Below are 25,492 nucleotides of genomic sequence, written 5' to 3'. Positions count from 1 at the left end.
ATTCTTTTACCCCTTCCTTTCCAGCGTGGACACACTTTATTTCTTTTCTTGCAGAATTGCTCTAGCAGGACTTGCAGCGCAATGTTGAATAGGAGCAGGGATGAGAGCTCGACTCTTGTTCCAGGTCTTGGAGACAAGTTGAGCCTTTCACCATTTCTGTGCTGTTTGCTGTGGGCTCATCATCCACGGTCGTTATCATGTTGAGGTGGTTTCCTTCTTCCCCTCGTTTTTTGTTGAGAGTGGTTCTATCATTAAGAGTTATTGCATTTTGCTTATTGCTTTTCCTGACTTGATTGACCACTTGGCAATTAAAGATAGTCTCCTTAACAAATGGGTTGGGGAAAATACCTAAACATAAGGCCTCAAACTGTAAGTCAGCAGAACAAGAGAGCAGGGAATCTTCAAGGCTTTAGGTTTGGCAATAATTTCATGGGTATGACATGAAGAGCACAGGCAGCCAAAGCAAGAATTGCCAAATGGGGCAATATCCACCCCCAAACTGCATGTACCCTCTCCTCCTAAAATCATCTGTGCATGAAACTATCTCCTGGTGACAGGCGTGTTGTGGAACATGGATAAGCACTGGCTGTGATGGAGAATGAAGACACTGCACAGGTGGGAGCAGGGTCGTCAAGGGGTTCCCAGTCCGGCCTGACAACACAACCACAAGAGCAACGAGGCCCATACGGTTCACTACGTGCGAGTGTGGGCGCTGCCTCGCCGTAAAAGAACAGCACGGGAACTTGCTCACCCTTTACACTGGCAGATATGTGAACACTGTGGCAAATTTCATCATTGTCTATTGAGGAATTTAAAAATAATATTTTATTTAACGCTGTACAATGCAGGCATTTATTTACTCTAGAAGACATTTTGCAAATGTGTCCAAATGTGTACACCGTGTCTCACCTCCACGATCACTCATGGCGCTGACCCCACATCAGGTCTCAGGGAGTCTGCTGGTGTCTGTGGACTGTGCCTACATCCCAGCCCCTCTGGAGTGAGTCTTGCCCAGTGAAGCTTGAGAACCGCTGGTCCAGAAGCAAATGCAGGAGGAGGAGAGGTTCGGGGACACACACCGCAGCACTCAGAGCCACGTGCCCCAGCAGTGGAGCCAGACTGCTTCCCCAGGATGGCCAGGCTCCTCCAGAGGGCAGGAGCAGGGCAATGACTGACAGTTCTCAGCAGGTTCAAGTGGCCCTCAGAGATGGCAGGCTGAGGTCCCAGCCCTGAGCTCCACCACCATTTTCAGGGGTGGAAGACCCACTGAGCATCCTGGAATAAGGACAGGAAGGAGACAAATGGACCAAATGTGGATGGGGAGCCCTGCAGTGATCTGCAAGGTGCACACAGAGATGCACGTGTGCCTGAAAGTAGTCAGCAGCAAACCTGCGCTATTTAGATATTTATCAGTGGAAGTAAACACACATGGAGGAAAATGCTGTAACCACAGAGTTTAGGAGGCAGATTTATTGGAGAATTATTTAATTAGAAAATACTGTAAAGAAAAATTAAGGCCTTGTTTTCTTCTTCTTTGTTTTTTAATTTTTAGAGATGTGGTCTCACAATGTTGCCCAGTGTAGCCTCAATAAATCCTCCCACCTCAGCCTCTAGAGTAGCTTAGATGACAGGCACTAGGACCTTATTCTTAATAAAGCTATAACAGCACAAATAATATTAAAAACCTTACAAAGAGACATGCATAGCTGCACATACTGAAGCACACCACATAGACACACATATAATATCACACACATCAATTTCAAACACTACTACAAGGCTAAAGTCATCAAAAAAGTATGGTACTGGCATAAAAATACAGACCTAGACCAGTGGAACAGTACAGAGACCCACATAAGTAACCATTCACATAAGGCAAATGATCTGTGATGTAGCAGACAACAGCATATGCTGGGAAAAGAATCCCTATTCAGTAAATGGTGCTGGGCAAATGAGATAGCCACATGCAGAATAATGAAACAAAATCCGTATATCCCACCACTCACAAAAAAATAATGCAAGATGGATAATTCAAGTTGGATAGAGGACATAGGGTCTCATGTAATGTATGAAACCATAATAATTCTAGAAGAAATATAAGAAAAACTCTTCTACGTATTGACCTAGGAAAAGACTTTATTGAAAAAAACCCAATGGCAATTACAGCAACAACAAAAATAAATGAATGAGTTTTGATTAAATTAAAGAGCTTCAATACAGCTAAGAAAATAATCAACAAAGCAAATAGACATCCTACAGGATGGGAGAAATATTTGCAAGCTGTACATCTGATAAAGAGCTAAGAACCAGAGTCTGCAAGTAACTCTAGCAAATCAGCAAGAAAAACGAAAACAACCCCATTAAAAGGTGGACAAAAGACATGAACAGAAGATTTTATTTTATTTTATTTTTTTATTTTTTTATTTCAGCCTATTATGGCGGTACAATAGTTCAGGTTATATATATTGCCCATGCCCCCCATCCCCCCAAGTCTGAGCTTCAAGTGTGTCCATTCCCCAGACAATGCACATCACACTCATCACGTAGGTATGCACCCATCCCCTCCCCCCCTCCCACACCTCTGTCCAATACCCAATTGGTGTTATTCCCTAATGCACTTAGGTGATAATCAGGGAAACCAATTTGATGGTGAGTACATGTGGTGCTTATTTTTCCATTCTTCGGATACTTCACTTAATAGAATGGGTTCCAACTCTCTCCAGGAGAACAAAAGAGATGCCATATCACCATTATTTTTTATAGCTGAGTAATACTCCATGGTATACATATACCACATTTTATTAATCCATTCATGAATTGATGGGCATTTGGGTTGTTTCCACATCTTTGCAATTGTGAATTGTGCTTCTATAAACATTCGGGTGCAGGTGTCCTTTTTATAGAATGACTTTTGTTCTTCTGTGTAGATGGCCAATAATGGGATTGCTGGATTGAATGGTAAGTCCACTTGAATCTGTTTAAGATATCTCCATATTGCTTTCCACAGGAGTTGCACTAGTTTGCAATCCCACCAGCAGTGTATGAGTGTTCCTGTCTCTCCTCATCCACCCCAATATGTATTGTTTTGGGACTTTTTGATAAAGGCCATTCTCACTGGAGTTAAGTGATATCTCATTGTGGTTTTGATTTGCATTTCCCTGATGATTAGAGATGTTGAGCATTCTTTCGTATGTTTGTTAGCCATTCTTATATCTTCTTTTGAAAAATTTCTATTCAGAAAGACATGAACAGAAGATTTTCAAAAGAAGATAAGCAAAGGACAAGTCAACATATGAAAAAATGTTCAACATCATTGATCATCAGGGAAATGCAAATTAAAACCACAATGCAATATCACCTTACCATGTTAGAATGGGTTTTTCTAAAAAAGTCCAACACCAATAGATGCTGGTCTGGATGCAGAGAGATAGGAGCACTTATACACTGTTGGTGGTAGTGCAAATTAGTAGTATCCGTGTGGAAAACAGTATAGAGAATCTCCAAAGAAATGAAAGTAGACCTACCATTCAATCCAGCAATCCTACTGCTGGGTATTTGCCCACAGGGAGAGAAGTCATTTTACCAAAAAGACTCCTGCACTTGGATGTTTACTGGAGCACTATTCACAATCGAAAAGATGTGGAATCAACCTACGTGCCCATCAATTCATGAGTGGATTGACAAAGTGTGGTCTATAAACACTCAGCCACAGAAAGGGATGAATTAATGCCTGTTACAGCAATTTGGATGGAACTGGAGACCATTCTCCTAAGTGAAGTGTCTCAAGAGTGGAAAAACCCACCACATGTGCTTCCTATTAATTGGAACTGAACAATGAGCACAAATGTGCATAGAGGGAGGTAAAACTCAGTGGAAATCAAGCAGATGGGAGGGAGAGGAGGGGAAGGGCCAAAAGCAACCTCATGGGTACACTGAACACGGGAGTGACGTTCTGCCTTAGTGCAGGTGAGAATGTGTTCATTCACTACGAGAAGATACTAATTCAGACACTACAGTGACGAGCACATAGCCATGAGGGAAGGAAGCTCCCACGATGAAACTTCTAGAGAGGAAGCCCCAAACTCTGACAGGAAATAAACCATTATTGTCACTTGCACCTGCCCTGGGCTGACTCTGCTCCCGTGTCTTGGGCGCCCCCTGGCGGCCCCGCGCTGCCCCGCAGGAGGTTTGTGTCTGGGCTCACACTGATGTCCCCTCACTGTGTCTCTCGCACAGTAGTACAGGGCCGTGTCCTCGGCTCTCAGACTGTTCATTTGCAGAGACAGCGTGTTCTTGCCGTTGTCTCTGGAGATGGTGAATCGGCCCTTCACGGCGTCTGCGTAGTATTGCTTACTTCCATCATACCATATAACTGCCACCCACTCCAGCCCCTTCCCTGGAGCCTGGCGGACCCAGTGCATCCCATAACTGCTGAAGGTGAATCCGGAGGCTGCACAGGAGAGTCTCAGGGACCCTCCAGGCTGGACCAAGCCTCCCCCAGACTCCACCAGCTGCACCTCACACTGGACACCTGCAAACACAGACACATCCTGGTCAGAATCTGCCACACACACCCCTGTTTCTCTCACTCACATCCACTCCCACACCCAATATCTCTAGTTCTCCATGAATTACCTTGTAACAGAGCAACAAGGAAAACCCAGTGCAGCACAGATTCCATGGTGAGTGTCTGTGTTCAGTGCTGATCACCGAATGGGGACACCTGGGAATGCCGGGGCTGGGGCTCCTGTCCCAGAGCTGCAGGGTGAGGGCTGGGCTGGTTTTCATCAGCAGAGGGAGGGCCCCATTTGCATGTCCCCTGCTATATAGCAAGTGGTGGGGTAGAGAAGGCACATGCCAGGGAAGATGTGAGAGTACTGGGCGAGTTTGTGGGTCATGATATTTCAAAGATGATATTGTAAAAAGAGAAGCATAGAAGAGTTGCACAATGTGTGCAAGAGCAAGCACATATCTGGTAAGAGGCACCTGCAGTATCTGGCCTCTGCTCCCCAGCACTAGACCCTGCTGCTCCCCTGAACCAACTCCAGGATCAATGTGACCCTGCCTCATAGGGTTGCGACATCCTCTTTCTGTAATGAGAACGTGATGGGATTTTGCTGCATTCTAGTCTTACAACTTGAAGGTTGCATCAAACTGTGGGCCACGGAACCCACACTGCCCTTGACGTTGTTGTGCATTAATTGTGACATGAGTCTACTTAGCAGAGGGGATTCAGGTTCACACAAATTGTCAAATGCAACTGTGCTTCCTCTGTGTTGGGCCCAGGTCACATGAGTGGGACCAAGAAAGATCCACTGAAGTTTGTCCTTACGTTTCCCTCTTGCCAGGCAGGTCCACACAGGCCCCGGTTCAGTCTATGGGGCTGACAGAAGCTTGGGACAGTAGCCAGCCCTTATCTTTGTGGAAGTCACAATGTCAGTGTGAGTGGTCAGGCTCCACTGTCCACGGCTGCATGTGGCCCTGTGGTCATGCTTGACATTCACTAGTGTCCCCTCCCACCTAAACTCTGGAACCTTCTAACACATTCTTCTAACACACGGCAGCACTTTGTAGTGAGGGTTTCTGCGTGTTGTTCCCTGATGGAGTGACTCAGGCCTGAGCCCTGCAGAGCCATTGTCCTTGGGCCATTGGCCACCCTTAGGCAGGTGGTTGATCCACTTGACCTCCCCAGTGTGGAATGCAGTGGAGAAACCACAGAAACTGCCTAGGCCCGAGTAACTGCCCCTGCCTCCATGGGAACACACAAGCTTAGACTCCAACGCAGAGTTAGTGTCTATCGGTGGGAAAGGGCCTTTCATTGTTGGCTGGTCCACAGTCATGAGGACCCCAACTGAGGGGCCTCAGACCAGGTCTCAGGTTCAGGGGAGCACATTGTGCACCCAGTAGGAGTGATCCTTCCTGGGAACCAGAACTGCTAATCAATCACAGCCTAACATTGGGGCAATAAAAAGAAAGATTTCTCAAGTTGTCACCATGGAGTGTGGATAGGGATTAATCTCACCTCTACCCCTAATTAGCAGACCCAGGTGCCACAGCACTCTGTAGTGCCCAGCACATGCTGCATTTGTTGTGACCAAGAAATCCCTGCAAGGGACCTTGGTGTAGATTAATCAAGACCAACATATTAATTTTTCTTGTTGCTGTGATTACCATTGTGGTCTTAATAACTTGTGGCATAAGCTTGTATGTAGAAGAGTTTTCCAACATTTTCTTCTATAATTCTTCTGCTCTCCACTCACAAAAGTGAATTCACGGCAGATAACCGACTTAGCCCACACCATAATTTGTCTCCCGCAGCCAGTACGGTAGAGGAACTCACACAGGACTGTTCCCCAGTCCCCTGTGTGAGGGCTGGTGCAGGGACTGGACGGAAGCCTGCGTGGGAGGTGGGCCCTGCATGTGGGCACCACTGAGAGTGTCCTGATGACACCTGTGCTCGGTCCTGGGCCACCTGTAGAACCTTTCTTGTTCAGTCTTAAAGGGCCATGTGACATTTGGGTGTGTGTTACCAGGTAATAAAATTCACCATCTTGGTCCATTCTCCCTGCAGGCAGCACCTGTCACCACCACGTGGGTTATTCATGAGTGTGTTGTCTGGGCCTTGGTGAGAAGCCCTCTGCATTGCGTCCCGGCATCTTCAGAGTGCACTCCCTGTGCAGTCACACTGACAGTCACGCGCCTGGAATTAGCCAGTGGACAACAGTCATCCTCTGCAACCAGCGACTCCAGCGCCGCCCGAATGGTCCATGAATTAAGTGGCCACAGTGGCAAGGCTGGGTGACATGCATCACCCAACTTTATGTGCTTTCACCAACCAAGGCAGACTGAGATCGTCCTCTGCCTGATCTGAGGTCTGCGAGCAAAAGAGACCAGCAGTGACCTCAACATGGCTCCTGAACTGAGTCACAGAGTCACTTGGTGACAAAATTCCTTAAGAACTCTGAGTCTGGAAGGTGCAGCAACTCACCTTGACTGGATCCAGCGCATGTGTGTGTCTTTCCAAACCCAAGTCCTCACTCAGGACCACTAGCTGTGTGATTACCGTGCATCCAATTCAATTAATGGTGGCAGCCTGACATTTCCTGGGGCCAAGGGCTGCATTGCTCAGTAAAAGACACTCAGCATGGGGTTCACTGGAAGGACAACCTGTATCTGCCCTATAAGTATCTCTGTAAAAATTCAGTCTGGGTTGCATTTCTGTGGGAAGAGATGTAACTTTCCGGGCACTCTGCTTTATCTGTCTCCATAAATCTTTACTTTATATCTTTGGCTCTGTGTATTATTTTTATTTCTGTTTCCTACTATTATGTTATCCTTTGAGACAACCCCTGTCTGAGGGACATGAAATTTTGCAGGGAGCGTAGCTAACTCCCCGCAGAAAAAGGAAAAGAAAATATTTATGTCAGTTTCCAGTAATTTTGTGTGATAAAATGGTCAGCCTCATCATTGTAGCATTTATGCCCATCAGGAATTCATGTGCATGTGGGCGAGTGACAGAGTTCTAGTCACGGAGGCAGGAGAGATTCTCTGTTGTGACCTTGCTGATCCTTCAGGGGAAAGTTCAGAAAGGTGTCCTCTCTCTTCCACCCTTGTCCTATCTGCGTGACCCTGAAAACACTCTCACCATCCACACAAGAGGGGTCTGGGGGATGAAGCGGACGTTTTCTGCATATCAGTGTGAAACGCTGAGACAAGAAGCTCCTTGGGTGCATGAGCTTTTGAAATTGGCAAAGATGGAGCCACTCACATCCGGCTTCTTGTTTCATTAGGTTATGATTTTCCTTAATGTTTTGTTATTTCATGTTGCCTTTACTTTTTGCTAAAATAGCCAGATGTGATGGTCTAGAGGCATTAAAATCAAAAGTACCTGATTTCCTAGTCAGGAGCCCCAGCTGAGGTGAACAGCGGCGTGCGGTTCATTGTGTGCTAGGACACCGGGCTGAAAGCTAAGTGTGGGCACAGTGCTATTTTGTCTGCATCAGCGAAAACTTCTGTATATTCCTTGGATGAGATGCTCATTGAGACCCTTGAGACAATATTATTTGTTCATCAATCACACTTCAATAATAAACCTGGATGTTATTAAGCAGTGATTCATATTATGTAGGAAAAGTTTCCATTACAATGTTGTGCTCAACTGGAAGTAAAATTACCCCATGTGGCAGAAGTCGTTGCCCTTCTTGGTGCTTGTCAATTACCCAAAATCCGGGATTAAAAGCATATGTTTTTAAAATAGTACATGACTTGGGATATTTTGCAAACAAAACGGTTTCTCAAAAGTTCTGGAAAACCTATCAAAATGAACAAAAAACTAAGGAATTTCTAGATAGACTTCTAAATGCTAGAGATCCAACTAAAGTAAATAGAAATCATGCAAAAAAATAACATGGGGGTTAAACAAGTGTTGTAGGAGGTCATTACCGAGAACAAGCAGCCTAAATTTAGTTTGTGATGCTGTCTAACCTTGTGAGGCATCACCACTGCTCATGTAACACACCATCCACTCATTGGAAATATTTTGTAAATGTTGAAAATGTTTATCCAATTAGCATTATGAAATTTGCATATCACAGTTTTAAGCAATTCTTGAAATCCTTCACCAGTCTACCATGAGCACTTGCTTACAGCATTGTGGTCCAATATCTGAAGGACACATCAGTTGTTACCCTATGACTTGGTAGCAACTGAACAAACATTTAGATTATACTACAGCTACTAGCATTTTCCCTATTGCATGTGAGAGTAAAGAATTTTGAAAGCAGTTCATGCATTATAGACACTCCTATCACCACAGATTCAGGGTCCTTTTACTACATCTACTTAGTAGCCTCTCATCACGTTCAACCAGGACATAGTGTGTGTTGGAGAAACATCAGGAAAATACTGGCCTTGAGCCATACTGGAACAAATATTATTAAGGACTTTAAGGGAAACACAGCAGTGCCATTCCAGGGAGGAAACCTCGGGTTCATATTTCACAACGACAGCATCAGTTCAGATTCCAGACACTTGGAAGGCTGCTGTGGTAGAGAAAGTCAAACGGAGCATCCTTGTGGAACCTGGGAAGCTTCTGGTAATTTGCAGCCCACAGCTGATGCAGGGCCTTCAGGATAAGCTGATGATCTTGGACAGTGAAAAGCTTCCACCATGACGTTGGACCAAGACCCTGTCTAACTCCTCCTCCTGCTCATCCCCATTAGTACTATGACTTGTTCAAACTAATGAAATGTCTTCTAGTTTTTGGCAGACCTCATTGTTTTCCACCCCTAAAGGCCTTTGCCTGCTTTTCAAAAAAAATTTAAAAATATTTAACAATTGTTGAGTGGAATAAAGTCAGTGTCTCCTAGCTGGTGTCTGTCCGCTGACAAATGAAGGCCCATCCTTCATCTTCCCTGTTTGCCCCACTCATGGGAATCCCAGGGAGGAATCACAGGTGCTTTCTCACCAGATGGCTGTCACAGGCCCAGACCCCACCAGACCCTCCCTGCCCCACCAGGGAACTGTTGTGGAAACCTGAGCCCGTCTCCCTTCCTGCCCTACGAAGCCACTTGGGACTGTGTTGAGGGGCCTGCCCTGCTCTGCAGACACCTCAGTAGTGGACTAACCCTTCCCGTGTCCACTCAGTGTGTGTGTGTGTGTGTGTGTGTGTGTGTGTGTGTCTGTGCCTGCCTGTGTGTGCAGGTGTCTAACACCATCAGAGCCAACATCTTCACTACATGTCGGTGGGTCCCTCTGCCCTCGAATCCTGTCAGATAGAATCCATGTTGGGAGCCTCGTGCTGGGACACGGAGCCCCACGGGGTCCTCCTGCTCTTGCTTAGGACGCTGACTCCGTCTGCCCGTGACGTCCTGTAGGCGCTTTATCCTGCTTGCCGGCTGGAAGGGACGTTTCCCTCTGTGTGCTGTGCTGCATCGTGCTGTCCAGGAAAGAATCTTTTATTGATTTTCGGACTCACTGAGAAGTGTTGATCATTAATGTCCATTTGGGGAAAAGAGAAAGTGCCTGGAAGCCACTGTCTGCCTTTTGAGCAGGTGAGAGTATTTTCTCTCGTGACCACAAACGTAGCTGAGACTGCAGGGGAAGCTCAGGGGTCGGGAACTCAGCGAAGCCCCCAGAGGAGTCGGGTCTATGGATAGGAAGCCACCACCCCGACAGGAACCCGGCCCTTCCCCTCCCCCCGCACCTGCCCAGGCCGGCTCTGGGCTCGGGGGTCCCGCGCGCCCCCTGGCGGCCACGAGCGCCCCTGCAGGGAGGTCTGTGTCTGGGCCCGCACTGATGTCCCCTCACTGTGTGTCCCACGGTGAATCCGGCCCTGTCCTTCGTGGGCACAGAGCTCAGCTGCAGGGACAGCTGGTTCTTGGACAGTGATCAGGACGTGGCAGCGCAGCTCTTGCGGGACACGGTGTAACTTGCGCTCCCTGCGGAGCAAGTGTTCCTGACGCGGTCCCGTCCCGGGCCCCAGGTCTGGCAGACGCAGCTCTAGCGGTACCCACAGCGTGGGATGAACAGTCCAGATGTGACACAGGGGAGGGACAGTGTCTGACATGGCGTCACCAGCCCTGAGTCCGACGCCTGAGGCCGCACCTTGGAAGCAACACCTTAGGACACGGAGCCTGGGTCCCCGCCAGCCACGCGCAGCAGCGGCCTCGCACCCCGTGCACGTCCGACCTCTGAGACGCCTCATGCAGCTGGCAGCAGCCAGGCAGGGGACAGAGCAGTCTCGTTTTCTTCTCGAGCACAGCGCCGCCTTCCCCAGACCCTGGCCCTGTCTAAGGAGGGCGCTGTGACCTTACCCAGCCCATTAGTAGATCTACTCTGTCCTAGAGACTGAGGAGAAACCTTCACTTGGGGAAGCCTTGTGCTCACACAGGGAAGGGACTGAGATCTGGCTCGTGTTGGTCCTTCCTGCTGTCTTCCCTGAACCTCCCATGTACTGTGGTTCCCGTCTCCCCTGAGAGACTGGCACGTTACCGCTGTTAGGTGAGAGCCTGACCTGCCCTTCCCTCCATCCAAAAGGAGGTCATTGCAGGGAATGTTGCGTGGTGACGAGGCCAGCTGGGCTGAGTGGCGTCTGCTTCCAACCCACACCTGAAACGTCCTTCTCTTATGTAGGTGCGGACACAGCCAGGTCCCTCCCCACAGAATCTCCAGGAATTTCCCCAGGCCTTTTTCCTCCTCCACACCCACTGTGCCTGCATGCCCTGGAAACACCACAGGCCTACATGTCTGTCAACATATGGGTCGGTACAGAAAGTGTGGTCTACCACAGTTCCTCTCCATCGTGTGGATTAGAAGCCTTAATCTACAGAGAGGTGCAGCACATTGAAAGCTAAGAAGAGCACACACACACACACACAAAATAGTAGCATGGGAACTAAACAAGTGTTGTAGAATACATGACACAGAAAAAGTGCTAGAGCTCATTTATAAACACATCTCAGCTTGTAAGGTGTTTCCACTACTCATAAAACACACCGTCTATTCATTAAAAGTCTTCTGAAAATGTTGATCAAATTCACATTATTAAGTTCACAATGTCATAATTTCAAGAGATTCTTGAAGTGTCTTGGCCAATGGTTCTACCATTAGCACTGTGGCATTACGGACCCTCCCTCGAGGACACCTCAGTTACTACCCTATGGCTTGGTAGCTGGACAGAACAAACACTTACATTTTACCACGAGTACTAGCATTCTACCTCCTGCAAAGACATCTGCACTCGAATGTTTATAGCAGCACAATTCACAATTGCAAAGATGTGGAAACAACCCAAGTGCCCATCAATACATGAGTGGATTAATAGAATGTGGTATATGTATACCATGGAGTTCTACTCAGGTATAACAAACAACGGTGTTATAGCACCTCTTGTATTTTCCTGGATAGAGCTGGAACCCATCCTACTACGTGAAGTATCCCAAGAATGGAAAACTAGGCACCACATGCACTCACCATCAAACTGGTTTCACTGATCATCACCTAAGACCACATTTAGGAATAACAGTAATCGGGTGTCGGGCAGATGTGGGTGGGGAGGGCATGGGTGTATACATACATAATGAGTGCGATGCTCACTGTCTAGGGGATGGACACTCTTGAAGCTCTGATTGGGGTAGGCAGGGGGAAAAGAGCAATATATGTAACATAAACTTTTGTATCCCCGTAATATGCTGAAATAAAAAAAAAGAAACAATATCATCTGCTTACCAGGTGGTGGTGAGTGTTAAAAATAAAGGCAGTTCAGCTGGGATTAAAAAAAAAAAAAAACACTGGAAAGTACTTCATGTGTTATAGCCACTCCTCTCACCCACAGATTCAGGCTGTCTTTTACTACATCTTTTTAAAAGTCTCCCACGATGTTCACCAGGATGTTGTGTGTATTGGAAGAAACATCAGAGCACTGCAATTGGGCCATATTGGAACTAATATCATTAAGGACTTTTAAGAAAATAGAGGCTGGGCACGGTGGCTCATGCCTGTAATCCTAGCACTCTGGGAGGCCGAGGCAGGAGGATCGCTTGAGGTCAGGAATTTGAGACCAGCCTGAGCAAGAGCAAGACCCCGTCTCTACTAAAAATAGAAAGAAATGATCTGGACAGCTAAAATTATATATATAGAAAAATAAATTAGCCAGGCATGGTGGCACATGCTTGTAGTCCCAGGTACTCGGGAGGCTGAGGCAGTATGATCGCTTATGCCCAGGAGACTGAGGTTGCCTCAAAAAAACAAACAAACAAAGAAACAAAAAAAAAGAAACACAGAAAAATACAGTAGTGAAATCACAGGGAGTCAATTTTTGGGTTCATATTTCACAACTACAGCATCCATGCAGAACTCTGGGCACTTGCTGGCTACGGCAGTGGAGGATACCAGAGGGAGGCTTTTTATAGAACCTGTGAACCTTCTGGTATTTTGAAGCCCACAGCACCACCTTTACCATAAGCACATGATCTTGGACAGTGAAAAGATTCCACCCAAGACATGCGACCAAGATCCCTGTCTAACTCCTCCTACTCATCCTAATTATTATTAATATCATCTCATACTAAGAAAATATCTTCTATTTTTCTGCAAACCTGGTTGTTGACTACACACAATATCATTTAATTTTTTTTTTCATCTTTTTTAAACCTAGTTGTTGAGTGGAATATAAAGTCAGAATCTCTTAGCTGGTGTCTGTCCGCTGACAACTGAAGGCCCATCCTTCGTCTTCCCTGTTTGCCCCACTCATGGGAATCCCAGGGAGGAATCACAGGTGCTTTCTCACCAGATGGCTGTCACAGGCCCAGACACCACCAGACCCTCCCTGCCCCACCAGGGAACTGTTGTGGAAACCTGAGCCCGTCTCCCTTCCTGCCCTACGAAGCCACTTGGGACTGTGTTGAGGGGCCTGCCCTGCTCTGCAGACACCTCAGTAGTGGAGAGACTAACCCTTCCCGTGTCCACTCAGTGTGTGTGTGTGTCTGTGTGTGTGTGTGTGTGTGTGTGTCTGTGCCTGCCTGTGTGTGCAGGTGTCTAACACCATCAGAGCCAACATCTGCACTAACTCTTGGTGGGTCCCTCTGCCCTTGAACTCTGTCACATAGAATCCATGTCTTGAGCCTGATGCTGGGACATTGAGCACCACAGGGTCTTCCTTCTCTGGCTTAGGACACTGACTCTATCTGCCCCTGATGTCCCCTAGATGTATTCAGAAGGATTGATAATGTACATTTAGGGACAGGAGAAAGTGACTGTAACCCAACCTCTGCCTTTTGCAGGTGAGAATATTTTCTCTCATTACCACAAACATATCTAACTCAGAGACTGCAGAGGGAAGCACAGAATTGTGAATTCTGAGAATTTCCCCAGAGTAAACCGCTTTATGGAGAGGAAGCCACGACCCCGAGAGGAAACCAGCCCTCACCCTCCACCTGCACCTGCCCTGGGCGGACTCTGCTCCTGTGTCTTGGGCGCCCCCTGGCGGCCCCGCGCTGCCCCGCAGGGCGTTTGTGTCTGGGCTCACACTGATGTCCCCTCACTGTGTCTCTTGCACAGTAGTACAGGGCCGTGTCCTCGGCTCTCAGACTGTTCATTTGCAGAGAGACAGTTCTTTTGGAATCATCTCGTGAGATGGTGAATCTGCCTTTCACAGATGCAGCATATTCTGCTGTCCCACCATTAGCCTGGTTTCTAATAAAACCAACCTACTCCAGCCCCTTCCCTGGAGCCTGGCGGACCCAGTTCATCCAGTAGTCACTGAAGGTGAATCCGGAGGCTGCACAGGAGAGTCTCAGGGACCCCCCAGGCTGGACCAAGCCTCCCCCAGACTCCACCAGCTGCACCTCACACTGGACACCTGCAAACACAGACACATCCTGGTCAGAAACTGCCACACACACCCCTGTTTCTCTCACTCACATCCACTCCCACACCCAATATCTCTAGTTCTTCATCAATTACCTTTTAACAGAGCAACAAGGAAAGGCCAGCGCAGCCCAGACTCCATGGTGAGTGTCTGTGTTCAGTGCTGATCACCGAATGGGGACACCTGGGAATGGCGGGGCTGGGGCTCCTGTCCCAGAGCTGCAGGGTGAGGGCTGGGCTAGTTTTCATCAGCACAGGGAGGGCCCTATTTGCATGTCACCTGCTATATAGCAAGCCCTGGGGTGGGGAACCCTGAGACAGGGCAGGGCTGAGAGAAAAACTGTGTGACTCTACTGTGATAAATAATTAACTCCTCTTCAATTATCTAATTTATAAACACCCATAAACCATGCCGTGTAGGTGTCAATGTATCATGTATTTTACAAATGTAAAAGTAACCCTAGATGCATATAAAGGTTGTGTGTATGTCCAGGAACAGATATCCTGGAAGATTTAGGCTCAGTGTCTGGGTCTATAATCCCATCCCTGGAACCCACTGCAGATCAGACCTGGAGAAGCGAAGGATGGTTTCTGGAATCTCAATTCTGTAATAAAAATATAAAGCAAATTTTTGCGTTCCTCTTTTTATTAAATAATATGTTAAAATATTTGGAACACAAAGGGTCAATGCAGAAGCATCTTCATGTACTTAATGTTTCACTTATTTTTACCTATTTGTCCATCACTCCTGTAACAAATAGTCTATTTAATTGTTCATATTTAATGATGTACAATTCATGTACAGTTTCCTTAACATATTTTAACTGTGCAAATTAAAGGTATTGACGTCACCATCACCCTGTCTGCAACATTGAGGAAATGGATTTCCCTCAATGTTTACACATGTCCTTCTAAAATTCCTTCTTCTTTCCTCTTCCCTCTTCCTCCCATTACCCAGGCACCTGCTAATATAGTTTCTGTTGTGTCATTTTTCACTCTCTAGAATTTATATTAGTGGAATCACGTAACAGGTGCTGTTTTGGATTATTTTACTCACAGCACACTCTGTGGAGGCAGCCACGCTGCAGTGTGCCTGACACAGCCATTGCTGTCAATGATGTAGTGTCCTAATGCATCATTTGCAAAAAATACTTGTTTATTAACCTACTGATTAATGTTGGGATTGTTTCCAATACCTCACTTTTATGGATAAAGCTTCTCTTCACCTGGGAGAAGGAGGCAGCTGAGAAAACAGCTCTTCTTCTTTTTACATCAATAACAATAACAGCAATACCATCATCATTCACATCAACACACCTGCAGAGGCCATAGATTAGCACATTTTATTTAATATTTCAGATAACGGAAGTTATATGACCTAGAACAAACCTGAAATCTGCAGAGATACCAGGACTTGCAGGACTCTTATCCCATGGGTGGGACTGCAAATTGATGCAACATCTGTGGAAAAGAATTTGGAGATACCTCAAAGAGCTAAAAATGGAAATACCATTAGATATACCAATAGCACTATTAGGCATCTACCCAAAAGAGCAAAAGACATTCTATAATAAAGGCATCTGCACCCGAATGTTTATGGCAGCACAATTCATACTGCAAGGATGTGGAAACAACCCAAGTGTCTCTCAATTTATGAGGGCATCATTCAGATTTGGTATATGTATACAGGAGAATATTACCCAATTATAGGAAACGACAGTGATCTAGCACCCCTTATATTTTCCTGGATTGAGCTTGAGCCCATTATCCACAGTGAGGTATCACAAGATCGAAGGAATAGGCTCCACATGTACTTGCCATGAAATTGGCACTAACTGATCAATACTATGGTGCTCACAGGGGAGTAATATTTTCCAGGGATTAGGTGTTCAGGGGGGCAAACTCACAACTCATGGAGAAGGTGAGCATTGTAGATGGGAAGAGCATACCTCTAATCCTCGCTTGGGTGAGGCAAAGGCATAAAATGTAACCAAAACATTGGTACCGTCATAGTATCCAGAAATTAAAAAAATAAGGAAAAGAACTGAAATATTCACACCATCCTCTCTTTCACTGAACATTGAAGGTGTCCAGAGGCCATGAGAGATCATATGGAGCTTCCAGAGAGGTCTGTACATTTTCACAGCAAGGACCAGTTTGCATATGATCTGGGTAAGGACACGGATGAAAAGACAAAGAATATAAAATGTGTGGGATGCCAGTATTGTCTCCCATTCCGTAGGCTGTCTGCTCGCTCTCCTGATTGTGTCCGTGGCTGTGTAGAAGTTTATAATTTGATCAGGTCCCATTTACTGATTTTTGTTGTTGCTGTGATTGCCTTTGGGGTCTGGAGGATGGAAATGGTTCATGCTCTGACTCGGGTGGGAGGAAGGCAATATATGTAGCCTAAACATTGGTACCCCCGTAATATTATGAAATAGAAAAAGATGTGTTAAAAATTAAATAAAAAATACAAAAAATTATACAATCGGCACAAAAGGAAATGTACCTTGGTGGGTTTTGTTGTACCATTGCATTTAAACATTTTATTTTATTTTAATTGAAAAATAATGCATATATTTAATCTCATAACATGTGTTTTGATATATGTATACCTTACATATGGATCAAATTAATGAAATTATCATATTCCTCATACATACCTCGCTTAGCAGGATGGGCTCCAGCTCATCCAGGGTAGTGCAAGAGGTGCTAGATCACCATTGTTTTTTGTGGCTGAGTAGAACTCCATGGGATACAGATACCACATTTTATTAATCCACTCATGTATTGTTGGGCACATGTGTAAAATTTTGTTTATTTTTGATTGACAATAATTATATATATTGAAGAGAGGCAACAAGATGTCAATACTTGTATACATTGTGGAATGATCAAATCAGCATAATTAGCATGTCCATCACCTCAAATATTTGTTATTTCATTGTAGTGAGAATATTTCAAATCCTATGTTTCAGCTATTTTGAAATATACATTATTATTAACTTTACTAAGTATAGTTACACTGTGCAATAGAGCAGAGAGCAGTCTGTGAGTGACACAATTAGAAATCCAAAATATACTAAAGTAATATATGGTAAATATAACAGGGCGTTGTCTGGGTTTTTGTGCTCTTCAACAAAAGCTGTAAATATCTTAGAGCAGAAATTCACTCTTTGACAATATTGCATATCCTTAAAATGGAAGCACAGACTTCTATTAAAGCTAGAAATCCCATAAAAAGTTTTTTAAAAAGTATCCGTATACAATTATGGTTTTTGCCATATATAATGGGGACAAGGGGGTACACCTGACCTTAAACACTGTAAGGATTCGCTTGCCTAAATTACCACGGTGATAGCACACATTGTTCCAAAATATTCTACTGAGAGCTTGGATGCTCTGACTCACTGAGTAGTAAGTTAAAATTAAATCATTTCTTTATGACTTACTTTTAGGTATGACAAAACAAGACCCCAGGTATCATCGCCTTAAAAGAGTAAATACAGGCTGATGTAAGTTAAACTGGACTCTTCAAAGGGGAAACCCATTATGCAAGAGCAGTTTAGAACAGAGGAGATTAACCCAACTGTGTCTGCTGTAGCCGTCCCCATTTGCTGTGTTTCACTGGGAGAGAATGCAGGCATCTCACGGTAGGTGACTGCAGACGTCATCTTGTGGCTCCAGACACTGTCACCACTTGCATCTTACTGAAATCGATGACTCCTGTCAATCAGCAACTGGGAAACATTTTTCTCTTGTAGATTTGGTTGCTATGCTCTGATGAGGGCATATTTAAATAGGCTCCCAGCCACAGATTAGAGAATTTATTGAAAAAGAACCTATAAATATCAGGAAATATGAAATAATCAGGAATTGTTTGAAACGTATACTATTGCCTTGAGCAAATAAACTAAGAAAATAAGCATGTTGCCAACTGTAGATATGAACATTCCGAGCTGCGATACTGTGAACAGAGGATCCTGCGCTGACCTGAGTTGCCCTGCACGGATCCCACTTTCCCACGACACACACGTGCAGCCACACCCATCCACACCATCCGTTCCTGCCGTGCATCAGCTGTGCTGCTTCCACACACACGTGATCTCATCCAACAGGTCCGGGGTGGTGGCTGCTCCATTGTGGCTCTCTGCTCCTCTGCTCCAAGATGGTGTCACATTGATAGAGCAACCTCTCTCAAGCCCTCAGGGGAGCCCCGTGGGCTGATTTCCCTGCTCCTCACTTTATTCCAGAATCGCTCAACATCAGGTCCTGTCATCAGATGCCCCTTCTCTTGGACAGACCCTGGGGCCCCTGTCCGAGCCCTTGCAGACTCAGCCCAAAGAGGCCCCGTGTCCTGTTCTCCCCAGGAGGACACCTGCCTTCTTTGCCATAATGTGAATGTCCTCACCCACATGGCTAGTGCCCACCGTTGGTGGCCACCCAGGGGTCTCCAGTGTCCTGTGCCATTGTATGTGCTCAGCAACACGGAGCTGGGCAGCTTTATGGGCTTCATGGGCTTTGCAAAAACAAAATGTGTTTTTATTCTGTAAGAACTGAGAATAAAAAATTCTGTAAACAACTAAAACAAACAAAATAAATCTAAAGGAGCAAAAGTCACATCTGCTTGGGTGGTCCTGTCCTTTCCTCCACACTCCACGACACACAGTGAGGTGTTACCACCCTTCACTGTCTGATCTTGAAGCCATCTCACAGGCAGGGACTGTACAAGGTGGCAAAGCCTCTCAGGCAGTTAACTGTTTCCTACTTGAAATGAGGACACGTCTGTGTCTCCAGGTAGAAATGAAAATTACTGAAGAATTGAAATTTCTTCATAACACAGATGGTGCACCTCAATTCCACAAGTATCTCCCATGATGAACACTAAAGATATGCAAGAAATCTGTTGTGAATCCCATGTGCTTTAGACACAAATCCTTGTTCAATACATGACCCTGGTTCCCTCTTGATGACGGTGGGTGTGAGAGTAAAACCAGGGGACGAGTTTGCTCTCCACAGGAAGGAGGAGGACACAGGAGAGGGCAGTCAGGAGGAGCAGAGGGGGGAGGATGAGGAGGCTCCTGGACAAGGGACCATCTGGGGCAGGCACCTGCCACAGGAGGGAGTAGACTGCAGGGTGCTGTGTCATCATGTGGAATCACAGGGACACCACTCACAAGGACCTGGATGCCACCAGAGAGCTCTCAGCACATTCAGGTTCCACCTGCAGGTCTCCCCGATGCCACAGGTGTTGAAGGTGACTGTGTGAGAGTCTCAGTGGACACATCCCACTCTGACCAATCACTCTCATTCTCTCAGCTACTAATGACCACTTGCATTTCCAACGTGAGTCCAGGCCCAGGTGACAGCAGGAGGGTCCCAGCAGTGGTGGGTGACACAGTCCCATCAATCTTTCCCAGGTCCCACAGGAGCCACAGCCTGGGCCACACCTGAGCTGCAGGTAAAGGGCCTGAGCCCCGGGATTTAGACACAGAGATCACACCCTCCATTTTCTAGGGGGAAGAAGGAGAAGACGAAGATGTGAAAATAGAACCTAGGGAGAAACAAAACAGACTTGCAGAAAAAAAAAATAGAACTAAATCATTTCTGCATCAGAAATGATGGGTATTAAATGAGGAGAGAACAAGTTGAAAACAGTAGATTTTATGAGACACTGACCCTGCCCATGTCCCTGCATGTCCCAGTGTGAATCCCAAAGACTGTCCCACTCAGGCAGTCCCACTGAGGTCTGTGCTGAGTCTGGTTGGAAAATGCACAGCAGGTTCCCCTGGGCTCCCTGAGGACTCTGACCCCTGTGACAACCGCAGGGTCAGTTCTGCCCACGTGAGTGACATTCTGCCTTGTGTGCAGGTGAGAACGTGTTCATTTACTGCAACAAGACGATTGTAATTCACACACTACAGGCACGAGCACAGAGCCAGAAAAGTATATAGGTCCCAGGTTGAAATTTCTAGAAAAGGGGCCCCAAACACTGACAGGAAGCAATTATTGTCCCCTGGGCTGACTCTGCTCCTTGGGTCTTGGGCGCCCCCTGGTGGCCCAGCGCTGCCCCCGCAGGAGGTTTGTGTCTGGGCTCACACTGATGTCCCCTCACTGTGTCTCTGGCACAGTAGTACAGGGCCGTGTCCTCGGCTCTCAGATTGTTCATTTGCAGATACAGCGTGTTCTTGGCGTTGTCTCTGGAGATGGTGAATCGGCCCTTCACGGCGTCTGCGTAGTATATGCTGCCATCATTATAAATAGTTGACACCCACTCCAGCCCCTTCCCTGGAGCCTGGCGGACCCAGCTCAAGTCAGAGCTGCTGAAGGTGAATCCAGAGGCTACACAGGAGAGTCTCAGGGACCCACCAGGCTGGACCAAGCCTTCCCCAGACTCCACCAGCTGCACCTCACACTGGACACCTGCAAATACAGACACATCCTGGTCAGAAACTGCCACACACACCCCTGTTTCTCTCCCTCACATCTCCCCAGGATCTCCAGTTCTCCATGAATTACCTTGTAACAGAGCAACAAGGAAAACCCAGATGAGCCCAGACTCCATGGTGAGTGTCTGTGTTCAGTGCTGATCACCGAATGGGGACACCTGGGAATACTGGGGCTGGGGCTCCTGTCCCAGAGCTGCAGGGTGAGGGCTGGGCTGGTTTTCATCAGCAGAGGGAGGGCCCTATTTGCATGTCCCCTGCTATATAGCAAGCCCTGGGTGAGACAGCTGAGGGACGGCAGGGCCCAGATCAGATGTGAGTGTCTGGGGGGACGTGTTTTTATGCACTAGACTCTCATGGAGGCCCAGTTTTGAACATTGGAAATAGAAATGAAACTCAATCACAGTAGGAATGTTTCAGTGAAAGTTCAGGTAATGATCGAAAAGTAATTAACTTTATGCGAAGGGAAGTTAGTCATTGAATATGCTGATCATATGCTGTGACCCATGCCAGTAAACCCATCACTTTGGGAGGCCACAGTAGGGGGGTCCTTTAAGCTGAGAGTTTGAGACGAGTCTTGCTAGCAACCCAGTGAAACAATGTTTTATACATATATATATCCCACCTGGCCACTGTGGCTGCACCTGTAGTCCCAGATTCTTGGGTGGCTGAGGCAGTGGGATCACTTGTGCCCATTACTTTGAGGTTGCAGTGAGCTGTGATGATGATGGTGATGATGATGCTGTTCTATAGCCTAGACTGCATAACATGACCCTCTTTCCAAAAGAACAAAGAAGAACAAAAAGACAGAAAAAGGAAAAGGGAATATTTATGTCAGTTTCCAGTAATTTTGTGTGATAAAATGGTCAGCCTCATCATTGTAGCATTTATGCCCATCAGGAATCCGTGTGCATGTGGGCGGGTGACAGAGTTCTAGTCACGGAAGCAGGAGAGATTCTCTGTTGTGACCTTGCTGATCCTTCAGGCGAAGTTGTCCTCTCTCTTCCACCCTTGTCCTATCTGCATGACCCTGAAAACCCTCTCACCATCCACACAAGAGGGGCCTGGGGAATGAAGCGGACGTTTTCTGCATACCAGTGTGAAACGTTGAGACAAGAAGCTCCTTGGGTGCATGAGCTTTTGAAATCGGCAAAGATGGTACCAATCACATCCCAGCTTCTTGTTTCATTAGGTTATGATTTTCCTTATTGTTTGGTTATTTCATGTTGCCTTTACTTTTTGCTAAAATAGCCAGATATGATGGTCTAGAGGCATTAAAACCAAAAGTACCTGATTTCCTAGTCAGGAGCCCCAGCTGAGGTGAACAGTGGCGTGCGGTTCACTGTGTGCTAGGACACGGGGCTGAAAGCTAAGTGAGGACACGGGAGCTATTTTGTCTGCATCAGCGAAAAGTTCTGTATATTCTTTGGATGAGATGCTCATGGAGACCCTTGAGACAATATTATTTGTTGATCAATCACACTTCAGTAATAAAACTGGAAGTTATTAAACAGAGATTCATATTACGGAAGAAAAGTTTCCATTACAACGTTGTGCTCAACTGGACGTAAAATCAGCCCATTTGAGAGAAGTCATTTCCCTTTTTAGTGCTTGTCAATTAGCAAAAAAACTTGGATTGAATTGGAATGCTTTTAGAGTAGTACATGAACTTGGGATATTTTGCAAACAAAAGGGGTTTCTCAAGAGTTCTGGAAAACCTATCAAAATGAACAAAAACCTAAGGAACTTCTAGATAGACTTCTAAATCCTAGAGACCCAACTAAAGTAAACAGGAATCATGCAAAAAAAAAAAAAATAGCACAGGGGTTAAACAAGTGTTGTAGGATGTCATTACCCAGAACAAGCAGACTAAACCAAGTTTGTGATGCTGTCTAAGCTTGTGAGGGATCACCACTGCTCATGTAACACACTGTCCACTCATTGGAAATATTTTGAAAATTTTGAAAATTTTTATCCAATTAACATTATGAAATTTGAATGTCACAGTTTCAAGCAATTCTTGAACTCCTTCGCGATTCTACCATGAGCACTTGCTTACAGCATTGTGGTCCAGTCCCTCAAGCACACATCAGTTGTTACCCTATGACTTGGTAGTAACTGAACAAACATTTAGATTTTCCCACAACTACTAGCATTTTCCCTATTGCATGCGAGAGTAAACAATTTGGAAGCAGTTTATGCATTATAGACACTCCTATCACCACAGATCAGAGTCCTTTTACTACATCTTTTTAGCAGTCTCTCATCCTGTTCAACCAGCACAGAGTGTGTATTGGAGAAACATCAGGAAAATACTGGCCTTGAGCCATACTGGAACAAATACTCTTAAGGACTTTAAGGGAAACACAGCAATGCAATTCCGGGGAGGAAACACTCAGGTTCATATTTCACAACCACAGCATCAGTTCAGAATTCTAGACACTTGGAAGGCTGCTGTGGTAGAGAATGTCAAACTGAGCATCCCTGTAGAACCTGTGAACCTTCTGGTACTTTGAAGCCCATAGCTGACCCACGGCCTTCATGATAAGCTGATGAGCTTGGACAGTGAAAAGCTTCCCCCCATGACATTGGACCAAGACCCTGTCTAACTCCTCCTCCTGCTCATCCTCATTAGTACTATGATTTGCTCATACTAATGAAATGTCTTCTATTTTTTGGCAGACCTCATTGTATTCCACCCATATTGACCTTTGCCTGCTTTTCAAAAAAAAAATTAAAAATATTTAATAGTTGCTGAGTGGAATAAGAAGTCAGTTTCTCCTAGCTGGTATCTGTCCACTGACATCTGAAGACCCATCCTTCGTCTTCCCTGTTTGCCCCACTCATGGGAATCCCAGGGAGGAATCACAGGTGCTTTCTCACCAGATGGCTGTCACAGGCCCAGACCCCACCAGACCCTCCCTGCCCCACCAGGGAACTGTTGTGGAAACCTGAGCCCGTCTCCCTTCCTGCCCTACGAAGCCACTTGGGACTGTGTTGAGGGGCCTGCCCTGCTCTGCAGACACCTCAGTAGTGGAGAGACTAACCCTTCCCGTGTCCCCTCAGTGTGTGTGTGTGTGTGTGTGTGTGTGTGTGTGTCTGTGCCTGCCTGTGTGTCCAGGTGTCTGACACCATCAGAGCCAACATCTGCACTACATGTCGGTGGGTCCCTCTGCCCTTGAATCCTGTCAGGTAGAATCCATGTTGGGAGCCTGGTGCTGGGACACGGAGCACCACGGGGTCCTCCTGCTCTTGCTTAGGACGCTGACTCCGTCTGCCCCTGACGTCCCGTAGGCGCTTTATCCTGCTTGCCGGCTGGAAGGGACGTTTCCCTCTGTGTGCTGTGCTGCATCGTGCTGTCCAGGAAAGAATCTTTTATTGATTTTCGGACTTAATGAGAAGTGTTGATAATTAATGTACATTCGGGGAAAAGAGAAAGTCCCTGGAAGCCACTGTCTGCCTTTTGTGCAGGTGAGAGTATTTTCTCTCATTACCACAAACATATCTAACTCAGAGACTGCAGAGGGAAACACAGAATCGTGAATTCAGAGAAGTTCCCCACAGGAAACCGCTTTATGGAGAGGAAGCCCTGACCCCAAGAGGAAACCAGCCCTCACCCTCCACCTGCACCTGCCCTGGGCTGACTCTGCTCCTGTGTCTTGGGCGCCCCCTGGCGGCCGCGCGCTGCCCCGCAGGAGGTTTGTGTCTGGGCTCACACTGATGTCCCCTCACTGTGTCTCTGGCACAGTAGTACAGGGCCGTGTCCTCGGCTCTCAGGCTGTTCATTTGCAGAGACAGCGTGTTCTTGGCGTTGTCTCTGGAGATGGTGAATCGGCCCTTCACGGCGTCTGCGTAGTATGTGCTGCTACCACCACCACTACTAATCCTTGAGACCCACTCCAGCCCCTTCCCTGGAGCCTGGCGGACCCAGCTCATGTCATAGCTGCTAAAGGTGAATCCGGAGGCTGCACAGGAGAGTCTCAGGGACCCCCCAGGCTGGACCAAGCCTCCCCCAGACTCCACCAGCTGCACCTCACACTGGACACCTGCAAACACAGACACATCCGGGTCAGAAACTGCCACACACACCCTGGTTTCTCTCACTCACGTCCACTCCCACACCCAATGTCACCAGTTCTCCATGAATTACCTTGTAACAGAGCAACAAGGAAAACCCAGCGCAGCCCAGACTCCATGGTGAGTGTCTGTGTTCAGTGGTGATCACCGAATGGGGACACCTGGGAATGCCGGGGCTGGGGCTCCTGTCCCAGAGCTGCAGGGTGAGGGCTGGGCTGGTTTTCATCAGCAGAGGGAGGGCCCTATTTGCATGTCCTTTGCTATATAGCAAGGACTTGGTGCGGTGGCTGAGGAGAGGGCAGGATACAGAGAAAAACTCCATGACTGTACTGTGATAAATAATTAACTCCTAGTCACTTATCCAATTTACAAACACACATAAACCATGTGCTGTAGGTGTCAGTGTTCCTGTATTTTATAGACATAAACGTAGTCTGAAATCGGTATCGAGGTTGTCTGGTTTGTCAGGTAGCACAGATCTGGGAAGATTTAGGCTCGGTGTCTGGGCCTGTAATTTCATCCCTGGAACTCACTGCAGACCAGAGCTGGACAAGCCTAGGATGTTTTCTGGACCCTCGAGTCTGTAATAAGAATAGAAAGCA

At 46.6% G+C, this 25,492-nt stretch overlaps 1 protein-coding gene and 1 gene segment (V, D, J or C); both read right to left on the bottom strand.

The window, feature by feature from the left end:
• Window positions 1–540: 540 nt before the first annotated feature.
• Window positions 541–4,760, bottom strand: LOC123643434. The segment is given in 3 exon segments: window positions 541–607; window positions 4,210–4,531; window positions 4,636–4,760. Coding segments are annotated over 3 exon segments (435 nt in total).
• Window positions 4,761–19,682: 14,922 nt separating this feature from the next.
• On the bottom strand, window positions 19,683–25,009 carry LOC123643429 (immunoglobulin mu heavy chain-like). Its single transcript, XM_045558965.1, is given in 6 exon segments — window positions 19,683–19,822; window positions 20,467–20,790; window positions 20,887–20,946; window positions 20,949–20,988; window positions 24,540–24,859; window positions 24,964–25,009. Coding segments are annotated over 6 exon segments (930 nt in total).
• Window positions 25,010–25,492: the final 483 nt, after the last annotated feature.

Source organism: Lemur catta, chromosome 1 (assembly GCF_020740605.2).
Source record: "Lemur catta isolate mLemCat1 chromosome 1, mLemCat1.pri, whole genome shotgun sequence".
Lineage (NCBI taxonomy): Eukaryota > Metazoa > Chordata > Mammalia > Primates > Lemuridae > Lemur > Lemur catta.
This window is presented reverse-complemented; position numbering and strand designations above follow the sequence as displayed.